General features: G+C 41.8%; 1 protein-coding gene across 6 annotated transcripts in view; it reads right to left on the bottom strand.

Moving 5' to 3' along the window:
* The window catches only part of Kitlg (KIT ligand), an 81,176-nt gene that overhangs the window by 43,254 nt on the left and 15,070 nt on the right, over positions 1-22,852 (bottom strand). For 4 of the 6 annotated variants that reach the window (XM_063264195.1, XM_063264196.1, NM_021843.4 and 1 more), the window contains exon 2: positions 2,256-2,369. The exons of the other annotated variants lie outside the window; for them this stretch is intronic. In XM_063264195.1, the coding sequence (XP_063120265.1) occupies positions 2,256-2,369 (114 nt within the window). The remainder of the gene's footprint in view (positions 1-2,255; positions 2,370-22,852) is intronic. 6 annotated transcript variants of the gene reach the window in all.

Here is a 22,852-nt window from a genome sequence, read left to right as displayed (position 1 = left end):
TGGTGATGTGCATCAAAGTGCAGCCTGTCCTTTCTCTCTTCACCAAACAGTAGTGGACGATGAGGGTGATGGTTAGCTTTAATTGTCAATTTGAGACAATCTAGAATTACCTAGCAAGAGAGTCTACCTGGGGGATTGTCTGTATTAGATTAGGTTGGCTTGTGAGCGCATCTGTGGGGGACTATGTTGCTTGCTCTAACTAGTATGAAAACACCTAACCACTGTGGGCAGCACCATTCCCTCTGGCATGCCAACTATATTAGAATGGAGAAATTGAGCTGAAGGACTAGAATTCATGCATTAATTCATTGCTCTCTGATGCTAACCCTGGGTATGATGTCACCAGGTGTTTCAAATTCCTGCCCCTTTGACTTGTCCTCTATGATGGAATAAAACTTGAAATTGTAAGCCAAACAAACCCTTCTCTCTTAAGCTGTTTTTCTTATTCACAATGGAAAAGAAAACTAGGGCAATGAGCCTGGTACAGAGGCATATACCTGTAATCCCCGGATGGATTAAAAAGATCACAAGTTTGATGAGGTCAGGCTGGTCTACAACAAAACAAATCACACACACACACACACACACACACACACACACACACACACACACACAAAGGAAAACAACAAATCTCTCAGATACTTGAATTTTGTGTTGGTGATGCATGTAACTCAAAGAGAAAGCACTTACTTAACAAAGACAGGTCCTTAGGACCACATCCCCAGCCCACATACACATGAGGAAGGGTAAACCCAATGAACAGCTTCTACTGATATACACAGAATTTAGAATAAAGCACATATCGTCTTTTTAAATATTATTACTTGGGCCTCAAATTAACAAGAGTCTTGAAGAAAAGGCCCATGATCTATGCTTCCAAAATTACTTCCTCCTCATCCCCCTGCATGCCAACCCATATATCAAATATTCAACACTGAACTGAAGGGACGGTAGTCAAAGGCTGTAGTGCTTTGCTCACCCGACTTCAAGTAAAGCATTCATACTCTGTCAGCTATTTTATGACTTTCAGTGCTAGGGAACAGACTCAGGACCTTGTGCACACTAGGCAAGAATGCTTTTAAATCTGGAATGCCTTGGCATGTCAAGGAATCAACATAAATCCTGTGTGTGTGTGTGTGTGTGTGTGTGTGTGTGTGTGTATTTCTGACTCTTCACTGAGAGTAAATTAGCCAAAACCTAACTACAGAACTCAGCTTTGATTTTCAAGTTCTGTTATAAACATCACACACACACACACACACACACACACACACACACACACACGCACACGCACACGCACACAGACATCAATCCACAAACCGGTAATGCATATCTAAGAGCAGAGTTCATTGATTTACATACTGATATCAATAAGTATATTTTATTTCTTTTCTCCAAATAACAACTCTTATTTCTTCCCCATACTTGTATCAGCTGTGTTCCCTACTCCATTTTAAAACTACCTTGAGACACAGCGTTGGGAAATTTTCACTCAATTTTTCTTTCTCTCTTTGGGTCATCACATAGGACTAGGCTCTCCTGCAGTGCACGATTCTCCCATCTCAGCTTCTTGAGTCCCTGCCTGTGTATGTCAGCAGGCCTGTCTCAAACTCTGATGGTACTGAAGTCATTCTCAGTGGCCCAAGTAAATATAAAATCTCTCTCCTAGGTTGGGAGAGTAGGAAATGCTGGATCTCAGTGATGCTTTGCTCTCTGACTTGAGGCTTAACAGAGGTGTCAAGCGAACAAAGCAGGAAGCTGGCAGTGATGAGGACGCATGCGTACACAATGGCCGTGGCTGAGAAAGGACTTCCAGTGTCACAAGCATGGAGGTGAGTGGCTCTGCTCCACCATGGTGTGGAAGAAGCTCCTCCTGCTGCATCCACTGGGAACTAACATCTTGCCACACATGACAGTCTTTGGGCTGATAGGGAGAATGGGTGTCCTAGGTGTCCTGTGGCTATGCTTCCTACAGGAGCAGGAAGGCACATGGCAGACATAGTCACACAGAGAAACCCACTCAGTAGGTAACAGGCAAAAGCCAGTCAGTCACTTTGTTGGTGTGCAAAGGGCCAGTTATACAGATAAACCCTCCATGACCTAAGCATCTCCCATTTGCCCAGAAGAAGCACTTCAGACTCGTACAGTGATTCCTTATCTTAGAAAGCTGGGAACTCCTGTAGGGAGTACCCTGAACCTATGTGGTCAGCAAGCACAGGGAAGACTTATAGATGCCAAAATCATTCTTTACTTACCAGTTTTGTAATGTCTTTTACATTATCAGTCACAGGATTCCTGCAGATCTCCTGAGTTTTGACGAGAGGATTAAATAGGAGCAGTTGAAGATAAATGCAAGTGATAATCCAAGTCTAAACAAAGAACAGAAACATTTCTTGGTGTCCATCAGTTTTTAAAAAAAAAAAAATCCAGAACTATGCAAACCAGTAACACCTTATACCGTATGTGTTAAGTGCAAATATGCCAGAGCGGGGTTTTTTTTTGTTTTGTTTTGTTTTGTTTTAAGCTGATGGCTTAAATGTTAAGCATTCAAGCTGCTCTCACCAAACTGAAAAGAAAAAGAGCAACAGCCACAAAATACTCCTGGCTTCCATCCTGTTTGAATTACTCTTTCAATGGCTTTACTGTCGGTTACAACGTCTGTGGTAAGCCTTCTACAGTCAGTTTCTTGACGGCAATTAGGGATGAACTTGTAGCAACGTGTAACAGAATTATCACTTGGGGGGGACCTCGGAAAATGGAGGAATGCATGAAATTCAGAGCCTAAGGCTGAAAAGAAGCACTCTCCTTTTAAATGTGGACAATTTGGGGAGCAGAAATACAACCGTGAAAGGAGCCTTCATTTAGACCTCTAGACTAGCACACTGCTCCTCGGATTGACAGAAGGGTGTGTTTTTAGATCGAAGGCAGAATTTAACCTAATCTTTACGGCAGCAAGATAATTATTATGTGCAGACAGTTTGTTTACCACTTATGGGAAAACATGTCCTTCGCCAATAGAAAGATACTTTTGAATGGTGGCAAAAAATTCTCTCTGTCCCTCTTGGTCCCCCCCCCCTTTCTCTGCCTCTCTTTTTCCCCTCTCTCTATCTCTCTCCTTTACCCACCTCTCTCAGTTTCACAGACACATACACCCCTCAAAGAAAAATTATACATTACACTATGGATTAGTTATTTTTATGCATGATTTGTTTTTCTTTCTCACAGTATATTATAGACTTTTCCAAACTTGAGCATCTGATTTCCTTTTTTTTTTCTTCTTCTTCTTCTTCAAGGATCTTCAAAACACATACAATACTGTCATGCATACAAACATCCCTCAATATGTGTTTGCCGGATGAATCCACAGCCAAGACAGAAATCTATTGTCACTCCCTAATTCAGTAACCATTTACAGAACAAGGTTCAGGAGGCAGAGATCGTCGCAGCAGTCGTCAGGGAGACAAAGATGATGAAGATGTCCTGGAAACTCAGAGGCAGGTAAATAAATAATACCTCAACCCATGATAAATGTTTTGGGAAGACAGAGAAGAAAGCAATTAATCAATTAATCTTAAGGGGAGACAAAAAGTAGGAAAGCAGCGTTAGGGAAACCTAGAGAGAAAGTGTGACGTGACTTGGGTTAGAACTAATAACAAATGACTTTGTGGGGTTGGGGATTTAGCTCAGCGGTAGAGCGTTTGCCTAGCAAGCGCAAGGCCCTGGGTTCGGTCCCCAGCTCTGAAAAAAAAAAAGACAAATGACTTTGTAAACACTGATAAAAGATGACCACTGCAGAAAAAAATGAAATAAACAAAGGCATGTAGAATTATTTAAAAGCATATTAGATCTTTTAGGATGTAGCATTTACCTATGACATCTAAAAAAATTACACAAAATCACATTGTCAATCAATATCTGCACACTGACACACTGGACTACACGACAATTTATTTGCTATTTTTTCACTATGATACTGCATCTGTAGATACAGTGGTTGGCACATGGAATTAAAGCCTCTTATTCCCTCACTCCTTGGGATCTCCTTGAGCAGTAATGGTACCTAAGTTTGTTTAAGGATTATTTTGAGCACTGTGGGAATATAACTCTTCATTACACCATCTCCCTTAGACCACAGTGAAGACCAAATGGTTCAAAGGCTCTGCCTGGGGGATCCCTGTCTGGGGGAAAACTTCCTTCATAGGTATTATTTTATTGTGCCTTTCTTTTACATGGCTTGATGCTGAGATGTGACTCCTCCTGAAAAGGATTTCTCCAAGGCCCTTTATCCTGATAAGATTTGGGGAGCCTCCCTAAGGACCTTGGGAACTGGCCAACCAAGAATAATGTTTGTATTGTAGATCCTAGGAAATATGGAGGCAGATGACGTCTCATCTTCACCATGAACTATTCCTGGGACCAAATGAAAATTGGGGAGAGGAAAGGGGGTAGAGGAGAGAGAGAGAGAGAGAAAGAGAGAGAGAGAGAGAGAGAGAGAGAGAGAGGGAGAGAGAGAGAGAGAGAGAGAAACACAGACAGATACAGACAGACACAGACAGATACAGACAGACACAGACAGAGAGACAAGCAGAGATATATAGACAGATAGGCAGGCAAAAGTTTCTCATTCATTCAGGAAATAGTTATTAGGTACTTTATTGAGTATATATCATGCACCACACATCTCTCCAGATGCTACGCTAGACACTGAACATAAGGGCAGAATACCTCTATTTCCATAAATTTCACCTTTAACTAGGGAGACAAACAGGAACACGAACAGAACTGTGCTATATAATCCGATATAAAATCTTAAGACAAAGAATCATTAGAGCCAAGGAGAGGAATTGCTATTAAAACCCTTAAAGTGAGATTATTTGAACCTGGAATCACAAACAGGCATGATTGTAGGTTCTAACTGAGAGTCACAAAAGAGCCAGGTATGGGACAAGCACACCCAGTTTCATTGGGCTGTAGTAGGTTGCACACCAACAGCTGTTGTGGTTTTTACACAGTGGAGGTTTGCGGCAAGCATCATGTATTGATTAAGTTTCTTGGTGCCAATTCCAACACTTCTGATGATCCGCAGCGTGTTTAGCAATAAAGTCCTCTTAAATTTCACGTTGTGTGCATGAGTGGGGTTTTCTTTTCTGTATGACTATCTGTGCACTGTGTCCATTCCTGACGTTAATAGATGGTTTGTCAGTTACCAGGTGGGTACTGAGAATTGGCTGCAAGAGCAGCCAATATTCTTAATTTCAGAGCCCCCAGGAAAGTATTGTAATTGAAGTGTGCATACTGTTTATTTAGACATAAAGCTGTTACACAGTTACTGCTAGACAGTATAATATGGGTATAAATTTTATCCGTACAGGAAAGATTCTCTTTACTGTGACGGTTATTTGTGGTTATGATGTTTGGAATGGAACCACATGATCTCCAGCTTTAGAGAAAAACCAAAGACAGGAAGCAAAGAGCAGATACAGCTGAGCTGATACTCTCACTTCTCCCATGTCTAATATCCTCTGCAAGCCGCCGAACACATGGTATGTGTGTGGCAATGACAGAGACAGGTAGACAGGACTACCGCTCTTGCTGTACTTGCCCAGTTCAGTGGCCCTTCAAAGACACTGAGAAGCATCCATCCTTAAACCAGTGTGGCTGCCAATCACCAAGACCAACCACGGCAATTAAGCACTTGTGATATACTGTGTTTGCTACCTAAAATCTTCAGCTATATGCTCTTGGGTAAAATATGAATGTACACCTTGAGTTCAAGTTTTGGAAAGAATTTTAGGGAGGATCAAATACCCTGGCACTCTCCAGTCTAAAGAAAAAAGAGAAAACCAGAGACAGTCTTTACCTTTGTCCTTCCAGGATTGCCGTACAGGTAAAAACTACTGGCTGACATTTTAAACACAGTGATCGAAGGGTACCTCCTGGGAATTTCACCCCAAGGACTGGATGGAACTAAAGTACTCCACTTAGACATCTGTGGGGAAATGATGCTACTGGGAAAGCAGATGCCAAGTCCCTAAGGTATATTGAAGGGGACATCTTTATTTAAAGAGCAGGAGTAAACCAGGAGCAGCAGATGGCATCAGAGAAAATACAGAAGCAAAATTAAGGGTACTACAGCCCATAGTCCAGTTTTCCTGTGAATGAAACAAAATTTATTGTGGAATTTTTAGCATAGGAGGGATGTGAGCGGACCTTGAATTAAAATAAAACAGAGGCAAGTTAATAAGGGCCCAGGGGTGGAGTGCATGCTAGCATGTAAAAATCCTTCAACTGAATCCCCAGGACCACAAAAAATAGGCAGAGTGGTGCAAACCTACTTGTAAACCAGCATTCAAGATCTAAATGCAAGTTCAGAGGTCAAAGTTCAAGGTGATTCTCAGCTAGATAGCAAGTTTGAAGCCAGCCTGGGATATAAGCTACCCTGTCTCAAAATGAATTAGTTAATCAACCAAGTTTAATAAATAAGTTAGATGACTGTGATTTCTTTAGGGTAACAAATGGTAGGGACATTTTAAGCAGAATAAAATGAGGAGGTACCACTAAGTGTTACCACTATAAGCCACCAAGGGATGAAAACAAAAAATACATTGATAAGAAGCACTTAAGAGTCTGGGCCTCTGAAGGCTGAACCCTGGGTCAGGAGCATCTGGTGTGTGATATGAGAGTCAAAGAAACTCAAAGATTTGGCCACGTATGGGCAAGGCCAGAAGTTACACTATGTATGTAGGGTAACTTGTGCAGTTTTCCAATGATACCAGGTCAGGATATTTGAATCTGGATTTGTGGTAGGGGATTGGTTGGGACTGAAACTATAAATGTGACTGCCTTTAATAAGGAAATGGGATTCTACACATAAAAGAATGAATCAAGTCACCCAGGGACTCTAAATAGAAAAACTAGCAAAGACTGAACATCCTACAGTGTCAAAGGTCAGGTCCCACAGAAGATAAGAACTCATGCAGGATCTAGACAGGTAGACACACCCAAGGAATAGGAAAAAATCACAAAAAACCAACAATTAAGTACAGTGTGTGGCATCGCATAACTACAAATCCCCTCACTTAGAGTTTTGAGGTCAGTGGACCACAAAGTTGTCATAGATTCACACAGTGACACCGTGTCTCAATAAGAAGCAAAAGAAGAAGGTGGCTGGACCAGATTACGTCAAAGACTAAGAATCAACCATTGGATTAAGCAACATGGAAGCCATTGGTTAATACTAACCAAGAGATTTTTATTGAGGAAGCCTAAAAAGACTTGCTTGAAGTGGATTCAAGAAGCAAGAGAAAAAAAGTAACCAAGAAGAATATGAAACCCTTTTGAAGGCTTTCCTCTCAAAGGAGAGCAACTTAATAAACAGACTACAAAAATAAAAACAAAACGGAGTGGTGATTGACAAGGAAGTATGAGTTTTCTGGGGGCGGGTATTCGAAAGAAGTTAGAAGCATCAGCACATTTGTATTCAACACGGGATTATCCAGGGAGAGAAAACAGTTGACTTAGAGTCACACATCTGAGTAGATAAGGTGAGATGGGTGTCTAAAACACAGCAGCTGGCTTCCATTAAAAGTATAGATAGCTCACCAAAACTAGAAAATCATGGAACAATAGAATAGATCATTTTAGCTGGGAGCAAAGCAATACAGGGAATAAAGCTATTTGTTTCAAACATTTACTATGTATTAAGCAGCAAATAAAACATAATTTTAATGTGTCCTAATTTTAAAGATTAAGATATCAATTTGATTTCAGAATAAGTGAAACCAGCATACAAAGTCAGGTATGTCTGATTCTAATCTCTGTACTTTTAAATATAACATGCTGTCCCAAGACTACAGGAAATCTGTGAGAGCAATTATAAGAACACTGAGGCATATCTCTAGTACTTCAATAATTTTGCAAATACCAAACATATGGGCACACATTTGTTCAATATTTCATGCACAGCTGAATATTCTGCACCATTCAGATGATCATACTTTTTAATATACGTCCTTTGATAGTTTCTTAAAATACAATTAAGACAGATTGCTACAACAATTGCGAAATAATTTCACCTGCATAGCCTCAGTCTTAACTGTCAGTCAAATACAAATGCCTACAAGATGCTTTTGCTAGTTTTACAGAAGTGTGCTTAGTTACGGTGAACATCAAATCCGTGCCAACCTAATCAAATGCCACAGAAGAGGCTCTTTTTTTTTTTTAAGAACTTTATTTCAAAGTGATTCCAAGTGAATCTGCATTGTGATGTAGTTTTTGTGTGCACTTTGATGCCACTAATAAAGAGCCTCCCTTTGTGAAGGTCTAACTTTACTCTAGGATAGCTCTGCAGGAGGATGCAGGGGCAGAGGTAAAGACGCGGGACTCACGGGACAGTTTCAGTATTAATGACTCTGTGAGAAGCTTTAGAGCCAATTCTCTTCCCTGGTTTCTGGGACCACAGTAGAAATACTAAGCTTGCATCAAAGGGAAGCCTAGCAAAGCAACTGCATTACCCTATTGTGACAGAGCTCCAAGTTGCTGAACTTGCAGGAGGGACCGTTTTTCAATTTGTACTTAAATTTGTTCCTTACTCTCTTTCCTATAGATGGTCGGTCATTATTCACATATTCTTACGGAAAATGTGTGCCTTCTCTAGCTACTGAAGGCTTTCTCTTTCTTTTGTCTAAAATTGTCTTTGTCATTTGTGTACTCTTGTTCTTTCTAAAAATGTTATTACTTCTTTTATTTTTTGAGCTAATATAATTATGTCACTTACTTCTTCCTTTTCCTCTCTCCAAACCCTCCTGTATACCTCTCCTTGCTCTCTTTCCAATGAATGACTTCTTTTTTCATTAGTTGTTACATGCATGTGTATATATAATATATATGTATGTGTATGTGTATGTGCATATGATGTATATGTGTATATGATATATTTATACAATTATATGATGCATATGTATATGATGTATATGTTTATGGTGCATATTTATGCATATGTATGTGAGATATATATGTATATGATGCATATGTATATGATGTATATGTATGTATATATGTATATATATGTGTGTGTGTATATATATATATATATATATATATATATATATATATGTATTTCTAGATACAGAAGTTCATCCTGCTTAGCCTGTATGTTTTCAGGGCTGACCATTAGGTACTGGATAACTAATTGGTAGTCTCTCCCTTGAGAAAGACCCATTTCTCCTACTCTCCTACTGAAGACTTACTTCATGGTGTATAAATACGACATGTGTCTTGTCCATCATGGGAAACCATAGGAACCAGCATGCTAGCCCTGAGGATGACTGTGTCCTAATATTAAAACCTGTGAATGTGTTGCTGTATGTGAGAGAGTGGACTCCAAGAGGAAACACTGTCTTGCATTGTGGGGCCCAATAATTTCTTTTTTAACCTATGCCCTTTAAGACGGAGAATATTTTCTGTCTCTGGTCAGAGACAAAATGACGTGAGAAGGAGCTGATTTGCCACGCCTGACTTTGAAAACAGAAGTAATGATCCTAGAGTCAGGGCAAAGGCTACTTCTAGGACCTGGAAAATAGAAGAAATGCTTTCCTCCCTCGAGTCTTTGGGAAGGGATATTTGATTTTAGGCATGATATAAAGAAAAAAAGTCATAATTTATTTGCAACCCTTTAAGCCTCTGAATCTGTGGTGATTTGAAAATATAAAAACAAAGCAGACCTCAGGGAACACTTTCTGGATGAAGTTAATAAAGAATGTCACCTGACCGCATCAAGCTATTCTACCTGAAGAGGCCGAGCTGCCTCTACCAGAATTCTGAGCCCCTAACCTCAACTTGAAGCAAAGAAACCCGGCTTTTGTACTGTCTCATTTATTCATGTCCCTGAATAAGATTTTGTTCGAACAAAGGTTTCCAGGGGTAAAGGAACTCTCTGCACACTCCCTCTCCCTCTCTTTCCCAGAAACCATGAGAAAAGCACATAATTCAAAAACCCCATGAGTCCCTTACAGCATGGCGAGCCCCTTACCACAGGACCTCCAACAAGTCAGCTTATCCCCTGGCGTACCCGTGTATCAGCCGAAAAAATGAGAAAGTAAATTAAATAAGTAAATAAAAGCCGCACCCATTTCATGAACTAGTGATAAAAATGAAAAAAAACCACTCCAACTAGAGAAACTATACAGGCACTCACTGTGTGGCATATGAACTTGGCATTGGTTAGATGAAAGGCGCTTAGGAGTGTTTGACTAAGACACACGTACTGCCTCACACCTATAATCCTAGTGCTTGGGAGGTAGAGAATTGCTGTAGTTCAAGGCCAGCCTAACTACACAGTAAGTTCCAGGGCGGCCTGGCTTTCACAGTGGGAGTTTGTCTCATAAAATAAAAATAAATAAATAAATAAGGAAAAATGAAAGGCTTGCATAAAGAGTCTTAGGAAGTCCTTTACAGCGTGAACTATCAATAAACTGAGTACGGCCTTTAAATCACAGATAAAACCATATCTGCCATGTGGAAGGAGGGCCTGGACTAGTCTCCACAGATATTTTGACATTGTTTTGGGGGTTAGATAACGCTGTCTATGCTTTGGTTTTCAACCCTGTTGATTGTACCTGCGCTTAAAAAAAAAGAAAAGTCAGTGAAGGGTGCGAATATACAGACAGAATCTTTACCCTCATTTCTTTCTCTTCAAGGAGAATTTGTACATCAGAACCTCCCTGAATGGGTGTGCACACAGACATACGCACATACCCCAAGGGAGATACAAAGCTGAAGCAGAATGTCCCTTCTTTTTTGACTTCTGCTCTAAATGTATCACTTCAATTTGCAGATTCATCTTGCTCCTCCCCTCGCCCCCCCCTTCCCGTAGCATTCTCTTCATCTGTATGGTATTTTCTTTGGCTACTTTGTTTTAGAGCAGCACAACTCTTCTCTCTACGCCACGCTCAGTGAGTGATAACCTCTCCCTCTGAGATAACCTTTACCACACAGGCACACTAAACAAATCTTACTGACGGCAGTTCAGTTCTTGACTTTTTTTTCCCCCATTGAGTTAGGGATCAAAAGTTTCTCCCACACACTCCCCATAAAACTTACTACAATATCCTTTTGTTGCAAAAGATTGCTTTCAAACTATGGAAGGAAAATAATGCAAAGTCTGCATGTCCTGGGAGGACTAAATCATGTAACAGAAACGGTCCTGGGAGAAGGAAGTAATAGTATGATCTGCACTCCGCTGGAAAGGACAGATCTCAGGTCTTTTGCCGAGAGCAGTTTTTACAGTCAGCATGGGTAGGGAAGAGTCAGGAGGATTTAGCTGACTGGAGACCACCCCTACCCCCAAAACGAAACATGGTTAGGGAGAACCACCTTAAAGGACTCCAGTGGAACATCCATCTAATCACTGACCCCTGTGGACACAGCTTGCCACACAGTGCAAAGCCACAAGCCAGCAATAGGGTTTGCTCCCCTAAAGTAAACCATTTACTTGATCTGAGCACGAAGTCTCCTATACTGTCCTGTGGTCCTTTGCTATGTGGCAGTAGGAATCACCATGCACACCGGCCAGGGCTTCCCAGGAAACCAGAAGACCCCAGTTCAGCAAACTTAACAGGACAAAACACCCTCCTCTTTTGTACATGAGGGGTTTTACTAGGCTCCACATTATGGACTCAGAAATGTCATAGACACAGAAGAGAGCGGTTCATTTTCTGTTCAGGACTAACAAAATGTATATTTGAAGTGCCCTGGAACAAACAGCCACTGCTTCCAGAAACACCATTCATCTGTTCCCTAATCGCAGGAGCCTGCTATCAAAGTGGGCAGTTTCCTTGTGGCCCAGTGTGTCTTGGAACATAGCCAACTGGCTTAGCCACCCAGAGCCAGGAAAGTAAATTATCAAGACACAGGTATAGTAATTAGTTTTAAGGTAAGGTCTTCTGATGTCATACCAAGCAAAACACAAAACAAAAGCAAACAACAACAAAAAACAACAACAACAACAACAACAACAACAACAACTTTTTCCAAGTAAAACCAGCAACAGGATTCTCTCATTCACGGAATTTTTTTTTTTTAATGCTTAAGCAATTTACCATCAAACATTATAACGAGCACAGCTAACTCACATACACAGATCAACCTTTCTCTAATTTCTGTCGTTTCAAAGGAACAAAGTCAACAGCAGAATTCCTTTCTAAATGTTAGGGCGAAGCCTGCTAACAGATAGCTCTCTTTCCTGTGAGGAAGCTCTCCTGTCTTTCTACCCTCTTGTAAAAACATAAACCTCTTTAAAAAGAAAGTGTTGTAACATAGGCGTAATGACAAGCCTATAGTGAATAAACTCTTGGAACAGCAACAATAGCAACAATACTAAAACCTGACCTCAGTGGTGAGCATCTGTAATCCCAGTGCTTGGGAGATTGTGTCCAAACCTAGAGACAGAGAGACAAACAGCGAGAGGAAGAAAGACAGACGCAGAGATACTCTCACAAGCAAGCAAACAATTCTGCATTTCCCCCCAAAAGGAATTGCTTAATATAAAAGGCAGATAACTTTAATAAAGACTTCAACGCACTAATCTACTGTGGAAAGGAGAAAACCACTATAAGAGTAAGTCCTTATAATGGCTACTTAAAAGACGATTCTCATATGCTGACTACTAAGGGCTTCACTCGGATGAACAATTGGCAAACAATATTTCATATAACACTTTCATTTACCGAGTAAACACTGCCCTGTTCTGGAGGCCAATAAAACACTATACAGAGAAATTAAGTAACTTCCTTTAGGCCCTGCCCCTGGTAAATCACTGTTAGGATTTAACCAAGACTATACTGTGCTGCAAAGCAAAGTACTGGGCCAGTAAGATAATAAAGTTGATTTCATTCACATGCAACGAACCATTAAGTTTTATGTAAAGGTCTGTGCAGTGGGAGAAATGCATGCTCCTTTAACTTAATCAGCTCCTAGGCAAGCGTCCGGCTGAGCCCCACCTCTAACCCTTTAATCAGCCTCTAACTGAAATCACAGGGCCGAAATACACAAGCCGTGCAGGTAAATGAAGGGAGGCATTCTAAACTGGAGCTCAAATCGAATCAATTTGCATGCCTAGTGGGAAGGGAGAAACCCAACATTTAATCAGAAAGGTTTCGGCTGCTTTCAGATTTCTAAAAATCCTCTCAAAGCCACTTACTTAACAAACAGCTTTGGGGCACCTGAAAAGGAGGTAAGATAAAGACGAGAAGATCTGAAAGACTACCGGAGGAAGGTCAAGCTACTCACAAGTAACAAAGTGGAGAGGCCTAGTCTAAACTAGATGGATGGAGGGTGGGGAGGTAGAGCAGGAAACAGGACACATACCAGGACCCCTACCAGGACCCCACAATCGCCTTCTAATTGAGTGAGATGTGTTCAATGTATCTGCCTTTTATCTAGAGACACCGGCTCTAAGACAGCTTGTGGGAGAGGGAGTTTCTTCAAAGGTATAGAGATAGAGGAGACGACCAGGTGAAAAGGAGCTGTGACAAGAGTGTCCCCAGAACTGAGGTGACAAGGAATGTCCACAGAAGACCATGTCCCTGTGGCTGGAGATTTAGTGGAGTTGCAGGAGAGAATGGGGATGGGGTTGCCATGGAATGTAGGCCACTTATCAGCTGCTACAGCACTGCCATCTTCCCAGCATCCAATAGACTGTCCATAATCATCCTTCACGGAGTTTTAGGACCACAGGAACCCCACTCCCACACAAAATGAGGTGGGGTCAGTTAATCCTGTGCAAGTAATCACAGCTGTACTTCAATGGCCAGAAGATACAATAGTCCTCCTGCACATAACCCAACCCCTGTACCTTTCTCAGTCTCTTGTGAAATCATCTGGGCCTTGGAGGAGTGATACAGATGTGAACCTCAGGGCGGGTCCCTCCTCAGCTTGACCAGCTGCGAATGTCCAGATTACCTGCTCCAACAGGAAACTTCTCTGACGAAGGCAGAGAGTAGCATTAATTTCAGAGCACACATGGGCAGGCTTGCCAGTTTTCTCGATTTTACTCTAAAGGGATTGGTGGCCCTGGAAAGACTTGAAGAGTATCAAGATTGGATTCAGTGTTTGAAAGGTTTATCAGGTATCATCGAGTAGGGAGATGGGGAACGAGTTCAGAAGTAAGGAGCCAATAAGGAAAGTTCTAGCAACTTGATCCATATTTGAACAAGACGGGAGGCAGTGTTAGTTATAGTGGAGGGAAGTGGCCAAGCTCCAGGGGATATGGAAGGCCTTCTTGTCTAACAGATAATGAACAGGGCAAAGGGAAGGTACAATTGATTTTTCAAGTTGCGCTCTTTGAGTCGGTAAAAAGTGGCAGCATTCACATATACATATACATATACATATACATATACATATACATATACATATACATATACATATATATATATATCCATATCCATATCCATATCCAGAAGAGAGGCCCAATCTGGATGTCCTAGGACAAACAGAAAACAAAAGGGGCCATGTGCAGGATAGGATATGATGAATTAAATAAGTCCTAGTAGAGGTCAAAGAACCAGCATTTCCCTAAGAGCTCAGAGTGTGGATGACCTTGTCGATGACGGTGGAGCATCGATGGAACTGAAATTGGACCACAGGGGAGAGGTCACAGACTTGAGAGAGGGAGGGACCACAGGACCTCACTAGAACAGCTGCTCATGAAAGGACAAAGTGGATGAGCAGCACCTGGAGAGGTAGAAAGTTCACCTCTGCCTCAGGAGAGGGGGAAAGAAGGAAGTTGAAATGAGAGCCACAGCAATTACCTTTTTCAAATGCCCAAGAGGGCGGATGACTCACTGCTGGCTGAGAAAAGCCTCCAAAGCAGATGTTCTGACCTTAAGGAGAAACTAGACACTGGGCCTGAGTGTTCAAGACCTGACGCTGTTGTTTTCAGTGCGTGTGTGTGATTAGCTAAGCATTTGTGCCGGTGTATATGTTATTCCACTAAAGACAACCACAGGAGTTCGCGTCTCAAAATATTCATATTAACGGCTCTCTAGTTATACCAGACTTGGGGGCTGGGGTGACCCCTAACTTATAGTCCACTCGAAAACTGAGTTAACAATTCTCATCCATTTTATGATAATGATATGTGACAGAACTGGAAGGAAGATTTTGAACATAGACTGTCATATCTGTGGCTAACTCTTTGGGATATACTTTTAAAGAACTAAGGGGAACAGCTGTTCCAACAACGGCCAGAGTATGGAAATACAGTTTAAAAAAAAAGTAAATAAAAACCTCCTGACCTTTTTGAAATGACCATGACCTCCAAGGGCACTGGTTCTTTTACAATGACCCTGTTCAATCACACACAGATTAACCGCTGTTCAAAGTGACCCACCTAGATGTCCAAAACTCGGATGTTTGTACCTGCCCTAAATCAGCACAAAATTGTGCACTGCAGTCTGTACTCTCCTACACTGGGGGGAGGGAGGTGGGGTGGATTTTGAAATGTGTGAGCTTGTGAAAAGCAAGAGCTTGAAATTCTTTAAAATCTGATATATATATATATATATATTTAAATCTTCTGAACAACAAATAATATAATTCAGTGAAGGGAAATGAGTGTGAGCTCCCACTAAGTCTGGGAGTGAGTGCCCAGAACTTAGAAGGACCGTTGTGCTTCCTGCTGGGGACATAATTACATGTAAAGTATTGTCAGAAAAGCTGTCAAGGCTGCAGCATGGGGGTCTCACACCATCCATTTCCATTTTTAACAAACTCCAAGGTAAAGCCTGTGAATTTATACATAGTTAATGGTTAATTAGGGAGGGATAGACATTTTCAGTAGGTGTAGCCACTGATAAGACACAAAGGGTCCTACAAGCAAATCTCTCACCCATACCTTTGTAAATAACCCTATTAATGAAACTCATTGAGTTACTGCGACCTTCCAAGGGGAGGTGGGGGTGGATGTGAGAGTAGAAGGGAGCTAGTGAGGGAGAGGAAAGGATTTGAGGAGGGTGTGGAGGGGGCAGGTTAGTATAAGATATAAGATGTTATAATGCAAACATTATTAGGCATATAATCACTGATTCTAAGAAAAGTATTAAGAAAAAAAAAATCTTTCACACCAGGAAGTAGATCAGGCAGCCTCAGAAATTCAAAGTTGTCTGTTTCCTGGATTTTTCATTATATTAAGATAAAATAAGCTTTCATAATGTGCCTTCGTGCATTATTAGAATCTTAGAATAACTTGATACAAGTACAGGGAATGCCGAGGACTGTAACATGAATTAGCTTTTCAAGTACAAAGGCACCTTTCTTCTATCCTGTCCCCAAAACACCCAGAAAGCTAAAATCAAGACTCCTGTCAGTCAATCACACAAGACTCTGCAAGATTTCTTTATTTTTTTAAATCAGATTTTTTTTAATTTACATTTCAGATGTTATTCCCTTTCCCGGTTTCCCGGATGTAAGCCCACTATCCCCTTCTTCTATAAGAGTTTTCCCCTCCCCATCCACTCCCCAACCCTGACATTACCCTACACTGGGGGTCCAACCTTGACAGGACCAAGGGCTTCTCCTTCCATTGGTGACCAACAAGGCCATCCTCTACTACATATACAGTAGGACCCATGGGTCAGTCCATGCATAGTCTTTGGGTAGTGGTTTAGTCCCTGGGAGCTCTGGTTGGTTGGCATTGTTGTTCTTATGGGGTAGCAAGCCCCTTCAGCTCTTTCAATCCTTTCTCTAATTCCTCCAACGGGGGTCCCGTTCACAGTTCAGTGGTTTGCTGCTAGCATTGACCTCTGTATTAGACATGCTCTGGCTGTGTCTCTCAGGAGACATCTCTATCTGGTTCCTGTCAGCATGCATTTTTTAGCTTCATCAATCTTATTTAGTTTTGGTGGCTGTATATATATGAGCCACATGTTGGGCAGGCTCTGAATGGCTGTTCTTTCAGTCTCTGCCCCAGACTTTGCCTCCATATCCCCTCCTAGGAATATTTTTGTTCCCCTTTCTAAGAAGGACTGAAGCATCCACACTTTGGTCGTCCTTCTTCTTGAGCTTCATGTGGTCTGTGAGTTGTATCTTGGGTAATTCGAGCTTTTGGGCTAATATCCACTTATCAGTGAGTGCATACCATGTGTGTTTTTCTGTGACTGGGTTCTGCAAGATTTCTTATGGAAAGGGAAAGTGAAGAAGAGCAGCTAGAGGCTGGCTGAGCCTGAGCTGACAGCAAGGCTTTGCAGCCAGCAGCAGCAGCAGCAGCAGCAGCAGCAGCAACAACAACATCTTTCAACACTGGATTTAACAGCTTTCCTGACTGCAGTGGACTTAACTCGGTTCTCAGGGCTGGAGGCATTCCAAAGCTCAGCTTACGCCCCATGCCTACAGTCTTTCCAATGATTTTAGAGATCACCCATTGCACTAGAGTGGACCCATTTCTGTTCCAGCTACTGGATATTACATAATGTGCACAAATCTGACATAAGAAGGCAACGTTATTAAGCACTGATCTAAAATTTTCCTGAGAATTTCCCATTGGCAGTTGACAGGTAAAACTGTAAAACAATGGCCATTTGAAATGCTTTCAAAAGGAGATTTCCGGTAGTCGTTTCTAGAGAATTTTAATATACGGTTGTTATCTGAAGCCCAGCAGCGCATGTGTGTTATTTGACACGCACTAGGGAGGAGTCCTTGTAGTAATAAGACATTTCAACTGTAATCCCACTGACATACCTGGGATATGCTCATCTCATACATTCCAGTGCAGCTTCTTTGGTTGGTTCTCTGTTTGTTGGTTTGTGCCTACAAAGGCAATGATGTTTGAAGTAGAACATCATAAAAAAAAAAAATTGGCTTTGTCACATCTGTGCCATCAACAAACTATGAGGCCCCTTGGGACTTGGTTTTCCTGAAATAACATCTTTGAAAAGATTAAATAAGGTATTACATGTAAAGGACCCATAAAAGGACTGACAGATTCATGGACATTATGTGACAGTTAATGGCTGGTTACTATTTGATTAGCAATGGGAAACCCCTTGAATGTTGAGATCCACAAACTGCAGCCTAAAGTCAAAGACATATTTTTTGGACCTGGTCTGCCTCCCTGCAGATTAAAGACCAGTACACAGGAGTGATAAAAAGAGGCTGTGAGATCACTCCTGGATTTGAATTTGGATTTGGATCAGTAATCCCAATAGAGGCAGGCTCCTTGCCTAACTGCTGGAAAAGTGAGACCGTTTTGTTTGGGAAATAGCTCAATGTTATCCTAAAGAGTAGCTTCAAAAGTCGACTTCAGCTTCACTGATAAAAGCCAAGGCAGCCTGAGAAGACCAAGTGTTTGTTTATTCTTAACGGGGGTGCGGGCATGCGTGTCGAGTTGAGAAAGATGGGAAAACATCGATTTCTGAAGCAGACTGACCAAATGGTTCTCTCTGTTCTGCCACTAACTATGTTGTGGTCATCAGAACTTTGTTTAATCTCTCTGTGCCTCAGTTTCCTTGGTTATAGTAGAGGCATAAGAAAAGAAACCACTTAACAGATGTGTGGAAGATTGGATGAAGTTGTTGGAAAGGTGTAAGACACTTGATACATGACTTGAGAAATGGCTCAAAACTTCTCTGCCTGTTATTGTCAGTTTCAACCATATATTAAACACACATGCCCAGTAATATCATTTCCAAACTTGCAGGATGGTGGTTCAAGCCAAAAACCTGGGTATCGTCTTCAATCTTTCCATTTCCCAATTTATACATCTTGCCTGTCATATTTCCAAATACCACAAACAAACACAATCTCAGAGCAGCCATTCCTCTTCATTTTCTCTTATACCACTACAGTTCCCACCAAGATCCATCACACTTACTGATGGGTGCCTATGAGGGTATTATACACAGCACGTTTCCTTTCCTGCTTGATACAGTAATACACTCTGGAAATCTAAACTGTCACTGTGAGCTTGAAATGTCACAATATTTTTCCATCACACTCACAGTAAGATTTGAACTCGCACCCAAGGCTTGTACTGTTAAAGCATATTCACTGTATTGAATTTCTGTGCCTTATAAAGCTTTCTCCCTCTACTATGGTATGGTCTCTCTGCCTCTGTCTCTGTCTCTGTCTCTGTCTCTGTCTCTCTCTCTCTCTCTCTCTGTCTCTCTCTCACACACACACACACGTATACATACATATATATGACCATTTCTGTTTGTATGCTTTTGTTAATTTGGGTCCCCAAAATTGTCTATATGGGAGTCCATATGTCTTTTGTAAGACATTGAGGGACCCTGTCCCCAGTTGATCCTGACTAGTGAATAAAGACATCTTCAGTCAATGGCTGGGCAGGGCGGACAGAGGCAGGGCCTTAGGATTTTCCAGAGCTTGGGACCAAGAGGAACGAAGAAAGAAATCCTCCATGCAAGGAGAGGTGGAAGAGAGGAGATGCCATGCTTGAAAAGGTGGGGGACAGAGAACACAGCCTCTATGTAGCAGCCGGGAGAGCAACACAAGAGGGCTGCCTGACTGGGTCCAGGGCAGCCAAAATAGAATATAAGATTTAACAAATAATAACTTGGAATTATCAGAGGGAGGTGGATTAGCCACGTGGCGGTTAGGAAGTGGCTCAGCCATTGAGTTGATTAAGGCATATCAAAATTATACACTTATGTCTTTCACTTGAAAACCCAGAACACTGGAGCGAGTAGCAAGGAACACTCCTCCTGGATTTATTTAATTTATTAATGCTACATATATATGTATATACATATATGTGCCGATTTATATTCTTAAAACTTATAAAATGTACTTGTTCCTCAAATACCCTCTATTTGCTGTGAGTGGAAAATCTTTCTCCTTATTCAAAACTACTTCCTCAGGGAAACCTTCCAATGTTTGATTCTTCAATATGGTTAATTAGGATACATGTAACACAGGTTCTTTTATTTATTTTGTTATTTTTGAATACTTGTCCCCAGCTGGTGGGCACTATTTAGGAAGGCTCTACAAGGTGGAGGCCGGCCTGCGAGGGACGATTACTGAGAACGGACATGCAAAGATTCCAACTTAACGTGTTCTACCTTGACATTGCTTTGGCCCAGGCAAACAGGCAATCAGAACATAAAAATCAAGAGAGGACAACAGGCTCCATGGAGACAAGAGAAATTCTAAGGGTTTTGCTTATTATTGTATCTCTGGCTTTCAGGACAATATGGAAACTGCTAAGTAAGTTCATATAAATAAGGAATCGTTGGAAACCTCTTCCCCTAGTAGATGGTGCAAAAACATAGTGACCAAGTGCTGGTGGTAAGATCCTGAGTTCCCCTTCTGAAAAAGCAGGTAAAGGTACTTTATAGTCTAGTAAAGAACGTTCTTATACTGTTTCGGCACAGTGAGGCTAAATGAAGCCACTACAGTGTCTGGCAACGCAAGTCTCTGAGGATTCTACAATTCCACGCAATAATAACTTTCTCCCTATAATGCAAATGAGCAGCGATCGATCCACATTCCTAACGCAGTGCTTCATAAGACGAGTATTCATGGTGCCTCTCTCCACACAGGAAACACACACAGGAAATGGGGTTTCACCCAGGGATAGACACGTCTGGAAGTGATGACATAGGGTTAAACTTTTAAATGCTAATCGCATCCCTTCCCGAAGCTTCAGATGTCACTAACCTATCTGTCATCCCCACAGAAGCCCAAAAGGGCTCTCATAGAATGGCATTTTGGTAAGCCTGTCCAGTTTTCACGTTGACTCAAGAACAAAACGAGCTACTCTCTCTTCAAGGTCACGTGGCTCCGTGCTGACGCACCCCTCCCATGTGACTTCTTACAAGAAACAGAAAGTGGCATGCCAAATAACTCGTGTTGATAGCTCATCCATCCTGCCACCAAAAGACAGAAAGAAAGAAAGAAAGAAAGACAGACAGACAGACAGACAGACAGAAAGAAAGAAAGAAAGAAAGAAAGAAAGAAAGAAAGAAAGAAAAAAAGGAAGAGGGAAGAAAAAAAGGCCCCCATTGCATTTTCATGCTAATAAGCATCAGTAAGTGACGCAAGTTCACTTTTTAAGCTTCTCTCTTCAAATTTTTCACCATGAGATCTGGGAAATTACACGTAGCATTTTGTATAATGAGACTCTAAAGCCATGCATATCTGACATAAAAAGAAATAGGTATTATTTTTAATAATGTATCAGCACAGCTGGTAACCGCAGACACCGAACGTTACTATAACTAAATGCTTACGTGTTTAGGGAAATGGGTCTCGCTGTGTATCTCAGGGTCTCCTTGTGTATCTCAGGGTCTCATTGTGCATCTGCGGTTGGCCTGGAACTCAGAGATCCACCCTTCTCTGCTACCACAGTGCTGGGATTAAAGGTATGCAGCGCCACTGGTATTATTCCACCGTTCTCAAAGGCCCTGTCCTAACGTTCTAAGTAGACACTAAGCTGGTGTTCTGAATTGCTACCCTCCGTCCAGCCTTCGGGAAGATTACCGATTAAGCTAAGCTTAACTATCAGATGAACAGTAAGAAAAATGTGTCCTTCAAGACCTCAAGTCCTGAACCTTCAGTCACGCTGGGAAAAAGAAGAAAGAAAAGTTTCTCTTAGGGCCAGGAAAGAGGGTAAGTGGGTAAGCCTTCTCAGAGTAATCCTTTGGGCTCCTTTTCAAAGCGGTGCTTTGCTGAGGGCTCAAAAGAGGGTGGAGGAAGAAATGTAAACATGAGGTTGTTTGGGGAGCAAAGAGCCTCTCTCACCAGATGGCAGAGAACTGGGATGGGATCTGCTTCCTCAGGAAATGGAGAGAGGGGCTTGTGAGCAGAGCATCCAGCAAAATGAAATTAAGACGACGTGCTTCAGCTTAGAGAGTCAGAGTGCCAAGTCTGCCCTGACCTTCCTGCACGAAGGTTCACTTTTCTTCCTTTTCTCTCTGCTCCCCTCCCTAAAGGTCTGTGCTGGAAGTCGGTCTGCCTGCAAATTGAGGCAAGAGTTGAGCTTTGCCCTTTGCAATAAAAGTTCTCGACAGTTTGAAAAGCATGATGGTTCGGTTTGGTTTCGTTCTGACCTGTCTTCATTTTGTTTGTCTGTTGCATTGTTTTGAGAGCGAGAGTTCTTGCTCTGGTGGCCCAACTACCCTTGAACTTGCAGCAATCCTCCTGCCTCTGATTCCTAAGTACTGGCATTGCAGCCTACAGCCCCACTCCCAGCCCAAAGCTGTTGAGGCCTCTCTCTGATCTTAACCGTGGGAATTATTGTTCTGCTAAGCTCCTTAAGCATATCTGCCTTTCATTCCTAACTACCTTCCGGATGGAAACTTCACCTTACACCTCTACAACCTTGACTTTTTATAGTCCATGCATCCAAACTGGTACATAGTCACAGCATCCTAGGCATGTCCAGGGTATCTATGATCTTAGTCTACAACATGGGGAAATGTTTGAAGGAAGCTCGATGACTATGGGTAACCTGGGGGAGGGGATCCATTTACTGTAACTGTCATCCACAGCATTACCACCAAACGGGAAACTGGGAACAGATCAGACTTGGTGATTGACAGTTATAAAACACTGGATGACTTGCTTAACCTCTCTGAACCCATATTCCTCTTGTGTACAATGGAGCTGTCACACTGCCATTCTCACAGATGGGGCAACTTAGGATATGAAGTCCGTAAGACACTTTACTCCCAGTTAAGAATCTGGCATACACAAAATGAACAGTTTCGATCCTCAAACCATGACTGGCTCTTAAGTCGTTGAGAACTGGTGCCTTAGAGAAAGCTAAGCAACTGCCCACTGTCTTCCAGGGCCTCAGGCAGAGGCCTTATCATCTTTCTCTCTGTTTGAAGAA

The sequence above is a fragment of the Rattus norvegicus genome, chromosome 7 (assembly GCF_036323735.1).
Source record: "Rattus norvegicus strain BN/NHsdMcwi chromosome 7, GRCr8, whole genome shotgun sequence".
NCBI lineage: Eukaryota > Metazoa > Chordata > Mammalia > Rodentia > Muridae > Rattus > Rattus norvegicus.
The sequence above is the reverse complement of the archived record's forward strand: the minus strand, read 5'-3'. Positions and strand labels throughout refer to the sequence as shown.